The sequence below is a fragment of the Coffea arabica genome, chromosome 10e, assembly GCF_036785885.1.
Source record: "Coffea arabica cultivar ET-39 chromosome 10e, Coffea Arabica ET-39 HiFi, whole genome shotgun sequence".
Taxonomy (NCBI): Eukaryota; Viridiplantae; Streptophyta; class Magnoliopsida; order Gentianales; family Rubiaceae; genus Coffea; species Coffea arabica.
Genome location: NC_092328.1, coordinates 45913257 through 45925332, shown reverse-complemented (window position 1 = coordinate 45925332; position 12076 = coordinate 45913257). Strand labels below are relative to the sequence as shown.

At 36.9% G+C, this 12076-nt stretch overlaps 1 protein-coding gene across 3 annotated transcripts; it reads left to right on the top strand.

The window, feature by feature from the left end:
* The first annotated feature begins 2236 nt into the window (after positions 1-2236).
* LOC113712724 (zinc finger CCCH domain-containing protein 55-like) lies at positions 2237-11618 on the top strand. Of its 3 annotated transcripts, XR_011821915.1 has the most exons (5): positions 2237-2418; positions 7347-7748; positions 8232-10536; positions 10963-11049; positions 11283-11618. XR_011821915.1 is itself a non-coding variant. In XM_027236263.2 (4 exons), exons 2-4 carry the CDS (start codon positions 7402-7404, stop codon positions 10996-10998), a joined length of 2688 nt encoding a protein of 895 aa, XP_027092064.1. In that variant the 5' UTR covers positions 2238-2418; positions 7347-7401; the 3' UTR covers positions 10999-11176. The 3 variants fall into 3 exon arrangements, 2 of the variants coding, with proteins under 2 accessions (XP_027092064.1, XP_071923538.1); XM_027236263.2 differs by lacking the exon at positions 11283-11618 and having other exon boundaries at positions 2238-2418; positions 10963-11176; XM_072067437.1 differs by lacking the exons at positions 2237-2418; positions 11283-11618 and adding an exon at positions 5308-5466 and having other exon boundaries at positions 10963-11176.
* The last annotated feature ends 458 nt before the right edge of the window (positions 11619-12076 follow it).

Genomic DNA, 12076 nt, shown 5'->3' with positions numbered 1-12076 from the left:
AACTTTGAAATGGGTAACCTTGTACCTGCCTAAGGCTGAATATATTTTGTAAACAATTAAGAGTTCGCAAGAGGACTCAATTAGGTAATTACCAAAGGCTAAATTCTCCGGAGGTAGTGGGAAGGGAATTTTAAGAGGTAAACCATCCTTCATCATGTGGCGAAATTGTACTGTTGAACCTGCAAGATCAAGGGTAACCAATTTATGACTTTGTGACATTAACCCATATATTTTTCCATCCATGGCTGTAACACCGAATAGAAAATCCTCTCCAGATGTTGAACTTTGTTCAACAAAGTTACTATCACCAGGCCGGCAAAAGTGCAATTCGTTTAGGGATGCCAGTGAGGAGAATATGGCACTTGGAGTCACTAGGCGGTCTAGACAACAAGGCGGATTTAACACTTTCGAAAGATTCAAGTGGCGGAAGCGGAATATTTTCCATAGAAACAGGATTAAAAAGATAACAATCATCTGTTTCCTCATCTTGCAAGATTAGCCAACCAAAAAACCAGCAGAGCACACACTTGTCCCGCAAATAAGGGACAATTCTATGTTACGGAAGACAGAAAAAGATCACAATCCACACCAGGAGAAATGAAAGAAAATGAAGAGCATCTCTCAGTGATGATGGATGAATGATATTATTGAAACAGGGAGAAGTAGGATGTGGAAGAATCTGGATATTGGAAAATGACAACTCCCTCTATCTCTCCTTCGCTCTGGCCTTTTATCCTTGTGGCCTTCACAGAGTTAGTTACACAGAATCTGTTACAGAAATGATACCGACATTGACAGCTAACTAGCTGACTACTAACTATCCTTGTAACCGCCTTTTGAATCTTGCTCTACACGTGGCTGTTACACGGTTATTATAACATGGTAATTACACATTACTTCCTACATTATATGGTAATTGCATATGTATGAGTATTTCTACCATATCAGATGCCCCCTCCTATGAAAGTCCTTGTCCTCAAGGACTGAATGTAGGGAATTTCTGGAGTAAATCATGCCAAAATTCCCATGTAGCAGTGGAGCTTCTTGTTGTTGAGGTGAATTATACTGTAATTTCTTGGATTGCAGTTCCTAGAAGCAAACTTTGGCTCTTGAGCGGGAATTTCTTCCTTCTACCTTTGTAAATAGTGTATAGCACACATGTTTTTAGCATAGGTTCCTACTTGCTACTTGTTAATTGAAGCTAGTATTATTGGGCTTTTGGGCTCTCTTTGTCTTTGTAACCATTTTACAGCAAGTTCTGATGTGTTTTTGCTATGCCTTTACGATTTCTTAATTACAACATGTTGAAGGAGATGAGTTTGTAGGAGGGGGTGGGGAGGGAGGGGGAAGATTCACTTTCCAGTGCGTGTAATGGCAACATTTACCATTTGGTTTAACATTGAAAGATCGACCCTAAGAATATTACTGCAAAATCATCACTGTGCTGTATGCACATTAGAATTAATTTGAATTTGTACCTTTAACTTGTGCCGCAGTCTCCCTTTATATTTTAAACTTCAATTTTGAACACTTTACACTAGTTATTGGGAGTGTTTTTGAAAAATTTTATTATAGCAGAGTTTTTATAGTATATTTTGGGATATTTTTAAAAAATATTTTGGGATATTTTAGAATAGAAGAATTTTTAGAATATATTTTGAGATATTTTTTAAATATTAAAAAAAATTTAGACTACATTTTAGAGTACCTTCTAAAAATTTTAATAATATTTGAAAAATTCATCAATCCAAACATAGGCCCAAAAGACTGTGCAAATAATATATGTCTCAACCAATCTAGCTACTAATTGGTAGTATGTTACCACTATCTTTTGATACCTGTCAGTCATGCCAAAAAAAAAAAAAAGAAGAGCATTACGGGGATGGTCTTCTATTAATCGATTTTACTAATAGTGTTGTCAATTGGATTTAAGTGAAACCAATATGTGAATTTAAGGTGTAGAGTGTCTTAATTATGAAATTTAAGATGTAAAGCGAAGTAAGGTATTCGGAAGTGGGGAAAAAAAAGGTGCATTCAGAGTATAAAGTGAAATTAGTCTATCATGTTACAACCATTGTAAGAAATTATTTAATTCACAATCCAGTGTATCTATCACGTATTTCTTTTTTCTGTTTTTCTTTTTGGGTTAATCAGTGAAATCAAAATTCCCAGAAAAAGGAAAATCCCACTTTAGCCAGACGACGACGACTTACTCAGTCAAAGTATTTATCGTTGGATTCTTTTCACGCACTCGCACACCAGTACTGTCTCTCTTCTCACTCACATCAGATTACACCAATTAACGAACAAAACCCCCCAACTGTACTCTGTTTCTTTCTCGCACCACCAGCAGCAGCCATCGCCGCCGCAGCTTTCAATCTCTTCGACTTTCTCTTCTTGCTATCACCTCCCAAACATGTAAGCTTTATCCTAACCTGTCTACATATAAGCAATACGTTTTGGGAGTACTTTCTGAAATTAGGGTTTTTTTCTTTCTTTCTTTTTCTTTTTGGTGTGAATTGTTGCTTAATTGCTGTAATTTTAGTTGAATTGGATAGAGAACTTCTTTTAGTTGCGGAAGTTTGACCTAAACCTCGTTAATTAGCTAGAAATTAGTCAAGAAAAAGAAAAAAAAGATAAAAGCTTGAGAAAGCATTGGGTTGAAGAAGCAGGCTTCTTTTTCTTGAATTTGCTGAGGATGAAAATAGCTTGGTTCAAGAAAGCGCCAATTTATGGAATTTTCTTTTGGAAGTGTTAATGAGTTAGTGCTTTAGGCTTTTGAATTCAGTATTTCTGATTTATTTGTTTGTGTTTACAGCTTTTTTTTTTTGTGAGAATTCTTCGGGTTTGAAGTAGTTTCAGAAGCCGATGCGACAATGCATGTATCCTTGTAGTTAGTTTTGCATACATATGCATCTGAGATTTCTAGCATGGCCAAGTATGTTGGCTTTGTTATTAGGGAGATCCTTTAGGCTAAGAAATGAAAGAGAATCTCTTAAGCTAGGCTGTAAAAGATGAGCTTTTGGGGCAGAATTTTCCAATGTTATTGAGGTAGTATTTAATCTTTTGACTTATGCATTCACATTATGGGTTGAGATTGTTCTGCAATAGCCACATTATGAATGGTGGAATTGAACTTCTTTGACTTGTGAGTTTTGAGACTCTGGTTTTTGTGTGGCAGAGGATGGGGGTTTCTTTTCTTTGATAAGTAGTGAACTTGATGGATGTAAGCTTTTTTATATTATTTTAAAGTAGATTGAAAAGGTCAGCACTCCTATAATAACTAGAAATATTCAACTTCATGTCAGTACAAATGCGAAACTGCTGAAGCTCTGGATTGTGGGACTTAGGGTACTAGTTCTTTGTCATTTCTAGTTGCCTTAGATGGCTACATTACTCTTGCAATGTAGTTACAGCTATGGCTGGCCATTGTGACTGCTGTTGTCACATTACATCGAATTTATTTTTTGCTGTGTAAAATAATACTATCTTCATCTTTAATGCCCTTTTCAATCAAAATTTTGCAAATAAATAACAATCTAAACAATTCTTTCTTTCACGTTAGTATTTTTTCCAATTGGTTCCAATGGAATTATTTGAAACTTTTCTCCAATTGGCTATAATGTGGTTGTATCTTCTCCACGGCTTCGTTTCCTCTCGATCTTTTTGTTCAATTTGTGATTAATACGAAGGTAATGGTGGCTGAAAATTTCTTAGTTTTTTTTTGGAAAAATAAGAAAGTGAATTAAAAAAAATGATTTTTGAGATTTTTGTTGATCCAATGTTTTTTGTATTTTACTAATGGGTATGCTATGATCAAGTGATGATATTCCATTCAAATTGCTTGACAATCCATCAATTGTCTTTGATTAGTCAAATTTATGAAACTATGAGGATGAAATGTGTTTGCATGAAATTTTAGGGATAAAATTGGTCAAAATTATAAAATTATGAAATGTGCTTTGGCTAAACCTTTAGGGACGAAATTGTCCAACACCCCAAACAATGGGGATGAAAAGAGCATTTTCCCAACAAAGAAAATTGGACTTTGGCTCTTGAGTGGGAATTTCCCCATTCTACCTTCGTAAATAGTGTATAGCGCACATGTTTTTAGCATAGGCTACTTCTTGTTAATTGTAGCTAGTATTACTGAGGTTCTGGGCTCTCTGTCTTTGTAACCATTTACTGTGAGTTCTGATTTTTTTTTGCTATGCCATTACAACATGTTGAAGGAGATGAGTTTGGTATCCTCTAAAAGAGAAAAAGGGGGGGGGGGAATCACTATCTAGTGCATGTAAAGGCAACATTTACCATTTGGTTTAACACTGAAAGATCGACCCTATGAAAATTACAGCAAAATCATCACTATGCTGTATACATGTTAGAATTAATTTGAATTTGTACCTGCAACCTGTGCCACATTCTCACTTTATACTTTAAATTTCAATTTTGATAACTTTACACTTAACTTTTCAGATTTGTTCAAAATATGTCCGATCTATAATAGCGTTAGCAAACTAACAGGATAGAAGACCATGCGAACAACATATGCATCAAATCAATCTACTAAGTGGTAGTATCTTACCGTTATTTTATGATCTCTGTCAATCATGCAAAAAAGAAAAAAAAGCCATTATGTGGATGGTCTTCTATTCATGGATTTTACTAATAGTGTGTCAATTGGATTTAAGTGAAACAAATCTGCGAATTTAAGGTGTAGAGTGTCTTAAATATGAAATTTAAGATGTAAAGTGAAATAAGGTATTCGGGAGTGGAAAAAAAGGTGCATCCAGGAGTACAAAGTGAAATTAGTCTACTAAGCTACAACCATTGTAAGAAATTATTTAATTCACAATCCAGTGGATCTGTCATGTCACAAGTTACAACCATGGTAAGAAATTATATGATTCACAATCTAGTGTATCTCCAAAAGCATAATTTCCCAATAAAAATTCCCTACTGAATGAATGAATAGATGCTTCAATTGTCTTCCCAATTTTACTACTATGTAAATCAAAATCCACTCTGATAATTAAAAAATAATCCAAAACAAAACAAAAGCTATTCAATTTTTTTTTTTATAATCGACAAATATCCCAATCCCAAATCTAGTTATGCAATTATGCAAATAATCCAAAACAAATACAGCCTACTATTTCTTTTTTCTGTTTTTTTTTTGGGTTAATCAGTCAAATCAAAATCCCCCCCCCAAAAAAAAAACCACTTAAGCCAGATGACGACGACTTTCTGAAAGTATTTATCATTGGATTCTTTTCATGCGCTCACACACTATACTGTCTCTCTTCTCACTCACATCAGATTTCACTAATTAACGAACAAAACCCCCCAACAGTCCTCTGTTTGTTTCTTGCACCACCAGCATCTGCTGTTGCCACCGCCACCGCCGCCGCCACCACCGCTTTCAATTTCTTTAACTTTCTCTTCTCGCTATCACCTCCCAAAGATGTAAGCTTTATCTTAACCTGTATACATATAAGCAATACGTTGTTGGAGTACTTTCTGAAATTAGGGTTTTTTTTCTTTCTTTTTCTTTTTGGTGTGAATTCTTGCTTGATTGCTGTAATTTTAGTTGAATTGGATAGAGAACTTCTTTTAGATGTGGGACTTAGGGTACTAGTTCTTTGTCATTTCTAGTTGCCTTAGATGGCTACATTGGCTGGCCATTGTAACTGCTGTTGTCACATTACATCCAATTTATTTTTTGCCATGTAAAATAATATTATCTTCGTCTTTTCAATGCTTTAAATAGAAACAAGTAGTTACGTAAGATATTTATGTTGTTTTATGCCATTCCTGTTGTTTAATTTTTCTCTTTTGCGATTACTTGCATGTGTAGATTGCTCCATATTGGTCAGCTACATGACATTGTCTTCAATATCACATGGCTTGACAGCTACATAATCAACTGATGCTTCATCCTTGCTTCTTTATTCCCAAATTTAAATCAATGTTCTTGGACATTGGGGCACCTATATGATGTTGGCACCTTCTTAAGGTGGCTACTTATGGATGATCTACATCTTCTATGATGGATGTCAAAATTAGCCATCCAGTATCTTGTCTGTTATACAATATTCAGCAATTGGTTTCTGTTATAACCATCCGGTTATGGATTTGCTGCATAAAATACTTTCATCACAGTGGATAAGTTGTTTGGAAAACCACCATTTCTCTTGTGCATATGGCTTTGAGTTTGTGCTCAACTCTATTGCTGTCCTTATTCATCAGGCTTTTAAAGCATCTATGGTCTGAATTTGCTATCATGCTATGGATCTCATATGCAGTGTGCGCACCATTCACTTATGTCAGTTTAAGGTGGAAATTTTAAAATATTCAATAGGAGGTCGGTATGGAAAGGTCCTGCTGAGAGGCCCCCCTAGTGGGAACTTATGAAACCTTTGCCTGTTTCTTCTCTCAACAAGTTATTGAAGTTGTGACTTGTCTTCTCAGGAACAATTCTGAGGTGTTTTATTGCTTTTACAATAAGCACTTTTGTTATTCTTTTTAACAAAGTGTCAAGTGGAGTTCATAGGACTAGGGTTAGGTGCACCTGTACCTGTTTTTCTCAACAGTCACCCACAATCAAGGCACACTCTCTGCCTTTTTCCTGAGTCTAACCATTTTAAGATCCATGCCAACTGAAATGAAGACATTTGATTTGCGTGGAGAGAGAGAGAGAGAGAGAGAATAAATGTTTGTTTCATGTTTTTGTCTATTTTCTGAGAAAGTTGTATTTTTTTTTAAATACTTTTGATCATGTATTGCATGGATTGCAAATGTCGGTGATATGTGCTTGACCAATCTTTGACATGCTTTAAGTGCCTGACATATAGTCCAAAGTTTTGGCTTTTGGTTTTGGTTATTAACACAATCAAAAGGCTGTTGACTATTTGCCTGAGTTTGTTGCAAAATATTGGCTTCCAATCTGTGCACGAAATGGATGCATGACTATTTTTTGATTGACCCTGTATTTTAGATGTCATTTTGTTGAAAGATGGAGAAAGAGTTAGAAGATTTACGCACAACCTTGTGTTATTGCTGAGTTTAGTAAAAATTGGTGAGAATAACTTGGAATTAGATAAAGTAAATGCTCAAAATCGGCAAAAAATCTTTTTCGGTATGTTGAAGTTTTCATGTTTTCTCAGATTGAGCAGCATGGTCATTGGGATATATTTGGAATGTAAAAATTAAATCTCTAATTAATTTTGAATTTAATGTGTGCATACTGTATATAAATATGTATGATATTTTGTGATGGATAAGTTGGAGTTGACTGGATAATATTAGTGATATGAATTGTTTATTTTTTTTTCACTTGTCATCAGATCATGCTGCAATGCATAGGGTGAACTGAAGCTGATATAAATTGCTGAGTGTACTATGGACGAAAGAGGTAGGAAACGCAAGCCTTTATGGGATGCAGAAGATGAGAATCAAAGAATTTCTTGTTCTGGAAAAGAATACTATTCAACTTACGATGGTGGGTGTAGCAATAGGTTCTCATCTTCCAAAGCTGATAATAGTTCGTCAATGCCCAAGGATCATGCAGGTTGGCCTTCTTGGGACACACTGGAGGAAAATACTACTAGAAAGAAGGTTGAGGGCGTTTACAAAAATGAACAAGATGAGCTAGAAATGAGGGAAAGAGTTGTGTCTCCTGGCTTTGACGGATGGGGCCATAGAAAGCATAGCAATTCCTCTGATGATAGTCTGAGCCGGTCTCGCAGGTCTGCTATATCAGAGCTTTTTCCATTTTAACACAAAGATTGAGTTTCATTGGCCTTTGATGTCATCTCTTTAGTATATTTATGTGTAGCTAATTGTAGTTAGTCTTCATAATTAAAATGCACCTACCTATTCTTATTGTGAATGAAGAAACAAACTGCATATCTAACTACCTGGAGTCTTGGACACGGCAGCCAGTTACAATGGCATGCTTACGAGATTCGATAGAAAATTTTGACTTATGCTCCGCCCTGTTTGCTGACATGATGCACTGGTTTGTCATTTCTTTTGCTGCTGTTGTTAATGCGAAGTGTCGTATCCATGTTTGAACATGATTTTATGAAAAATAAATCCATATTAGTTTATCTGCAAATGATTAGTCTGCAAATGATTAGTTTCTCCAATTTTCTCTGTTCCTTTGCTTCTTTTAGCTATTTCATGGAATATTGTTCCTCAAAAATGCGATTTTGTGTTTGTTCATACAGGTATCTGGAAGGAGGTAGAAATAGGAGCAGAGACAGGGGCAGAAATAGAAGTCGCAGCCCGAGCTGGAGCAAAGGTAGGGATCGTAGTGGTGTTAGGAGCAGGACCATGAGCAGGAGTCGTAGCAGGAGCAGGAACAGGAACAGGAATAGTGCAAGGGGTCAGACCAGGAGTCGTAGCCCATTCCACGGGCATAGACATGACTTACAGGGGTGGAACGATAGCAGTGGGTCTGGAAGGTCATCTCAAACCTGTAGAAATTTTGCAACAGGGAATTGCAGGAGAGGAAGTCAATGCAGATTCCTTCATCCTGACAGAATGGATAGGGACTACTTAGAAAATGACTTTGTAGAACGATCAAGAAGTAGACCAGATCGTGGACATGCTTTGGCATATGGTGAAGGACGTGGGAGACAATCTTGGGATAAAGGTTCTGATTCAAACCATCAAGAGGATGATTCCTTTCGGAGTAAAAGCAGAGGAACAATATGTTGCAAGGATTTTATGAGAGGGAAATGCAAATGGGGAGCATCTTGCAGATTTTCCCACCATGTTGATTCTGGTGATAATAATGGTAAGGATACCAGAATAGCACTTTTTGAGCGTGATCGGGAGCACCGAACAAATGAAAGTAGGAAACCTCTATGCAAGTATTTCCTTGCAGGGAAATGTAATCGGGATAACTGTTGGTTTTCTCATGATGGTCCAATAGATAGCAACCATGAAAGCAGGCCACGTGATGCGGGTGGACGGCAGAGCTTGGTTGACAAGAATGATCAGTGGAAAGGTGCAACTTGGGATCAGGTGGAACCAGAATCGAAAGCTGTTGAAGGCAGTAGGTGGAGTGAGACTGTTGTTCCCAATAGAAAAATTGCTGATGCTCAACTCGAGAGGAGGGACAATAAATGGGCTCATGAAAGAAGTTTGCGGGGTCCAGAATTGAAAGAGAAGGCTTCTGAGGGTAATAATTACCTTTCAACTCAAGATTGGAGGGAAGATAATGGTGGTGATGCGGGTGCTATCAAATCTGTGGTTGTAGAGAGTTCATATGACAGACAAGAATACCCTATAATATCCAAAGGAAATCTTGATCTGGTGTACACAGGTTCTCATGCACCCAATATTACAAAAGAACCTTCTAGCCAGCATCTTTCTGAGGCAAGTTTGCATGCTGGACTAGCTGAGAAGTCTGATATACTGCATCGTCCAACTGTTGCTGAAGATAACATAGTCAATGCTTCCAGTTTTGACGGCCTTGGTCAGTTGAAAGACAACAGAAACACTAATAACCCAGAATTTATGCCTGGGCAAAGCCTCAATCAGAACGTCATTGGGAATTTGAGCTTAAATCGTCCCTTGGTTTCAAATGATCAAAGGGACAATTTGTTCTTTCCACATCCGTCGAATGTACGAAATGTTGACTTGAATGGTTCTGGTCAAGGCTTGTCCTCTACTTTAATCATACAAAACCATACTGGTAGTCATCAGAAAGAAGCTGCTAAAACACCAGAGATTCAAGACTTTGGAGCCCCGCGATCTTTCTACAATAATGCCTCCAATAACCAAGTCCCTCAAAATTTGTTAAGTCCGGCTGCAGCATCTCCTATGCACAAATTTGTTGCTGAACAAACACAAACTCATCTGCATGCTGCGTTGAACCACTTGACTTCTACAGCATTAGTGTCTGCTTTGGAAACTGCCATGCAAATTCAGCCTAATACTGATGTAAGATCTCCTGTTCAGTTAGATCCCTTGGAAGATGGCAGAGGTAAATTGGGCGATGTTAATCAAACCTCTGGTGAAGTTCCCTACTCATATGAACAGAAAAATGGGATACCTTTTGAAGAATTTTCTCCAATGTCTGGTGATAATCCACAATTTGGGAATACCCTCATCAGTAATATTTCTAATGTTCAATGTCATGAGAGTCCAGAATCAAAACAGCAGGAGGCACCTGCTGCTTCAGAAGTCAAGGATAACAATACAGAATCTGTTGTAGAATGCCACAAGGGGCAGGAAGATCTTCATAAAGAAAATGGGGACGAGCATGTTAAGGTTGGGAATGGGAACAATAACAAGGATGACAAGGACATGCGCTTATTCAAGAATGCCCTTGTAGATTTTGTTAAGGAGACTTTAAAGCCCACGTGGAAGGAAGGCCGGATGAGTAGAGAGGTTCACAAGACAATTGTGAAAAAGGTGGTTGATAAAGTGACAAGTACGATGCAAGATCACATCCCGAAAACACAAGGCAAAACTGATCAATACCTGTCTCATTCAAAACCCAAAATTACCAAGCTTGTACAGGTAAGTTTCTGGTTATTTGTTTCACTTAACTCTAAGAAGTACCATTATGATAAAGCAAAACGATTTTTTTTTAAGGCTCTGGAGTCACTTACCTGTATTCTGAGAGATCTCCAGCTTTTATCTTTAGATGGTTAGTGGTGTGAAATGCAGAGGCAAGCTTAGAAAATGCTTTTTTTTTTTTTGGCAAAAAGTAGTACACATCTGCTGGTTTTTTTGGTGGACGGTGCGGGTGTAGAAGTGGGATATTGCTGGGATGAATACAATGTTACTTGTTTGTGTGACCTACTGGATTAGCCATGCAGCTGTACATAATAACTTACATGGATAGACCGTACTAATGTAAATAAAGTGCTGTGTTCAACCTACTTTATATTCTGCTCTCTGTTTTCTCATACTGAACTGTCTGGATTTCCTGATTTCCTGCAGGCTTATGTGGAGCGACATCTCAAGACTGATTCTTGAATTACCTTTTCTTAATTCCCATTTTGGGGATTATTGTACTGACTTGGACAAGTAAAAAATTCTGACATTTCTTTTTCTTCAGTTTTCCAGATTGACATGCATTCTCCGCCCCTGACTTTCGTTCCTTGTGCATTGTGTTTTCTAAGAAGATAATAGTGCAAATAGTCTGCCTTTTATTTGCTTTGGCTTTGGGTGCATTTTTTTAAAACTATTTTTGCTTTAATTCTTTCTGAGTTGGGAAATCCAAAAGTTTATATTGGCAACTGCGAAATGCAAACATGCAGGGGCTTTGAAGATGGTTCGACTGTACCGTATTAGTTTCTGTAACTAAAGATAGAAGCGGCAGATGTGAAGCTTATGTGCTTGAGGCAGAATTTTCATGTCTTGCCTTTTTGGTGTAATTTTATGGGGTTCAACCATTTGGTAATGCAAGTGTACATGCTAGAAAGTGCGCCTATGCTATGCTTTCTACAAAAGGGCAGACTCTCTCTCTCTCTCTCTTTTTTTATTTTTGGGTGTAATCTTGTATGCGTCTTTGATGTCTGTTTACACAGTGGCTATCATTGAGCATGTGCTCATAATTAATTTCATAAGTAACCCATATATATGGATCTTCTTTAGACTGATTATAGATGGTATACAGGCTAACTCAACTTGTTGAAATAATAAGAATAATTTTTATATACGTTATTGACGATATATATCCTATCATTTATAATTGACGAAATTCCTCATCCACTCAATCCTCTCCTTTGTAAAGGCTGATAAGAATATTTCTATAGCCAATCAAAGTGCCTCAATTTCCCAGGCAATGGCAGGTTGACAATATTTTCGTCTAACAAACAAACTTTGTTCGCTAGACGAGTCGAATGCTTCACAACCCAGAAGAAATATCTTAGTAACCTTGGATTTGGTATCTTTTGTTCTGATTATTTAAAAGTCTCATCTAGAGCCACAACTTAGACAGCTAGCTAACGTACAAACTTTCTCACGATGTATAATACATTATCATTGATTATTACTTAATACACATACATGTCTTCGAAAATGATCATTTTAATAGATCCGATACTTGTGT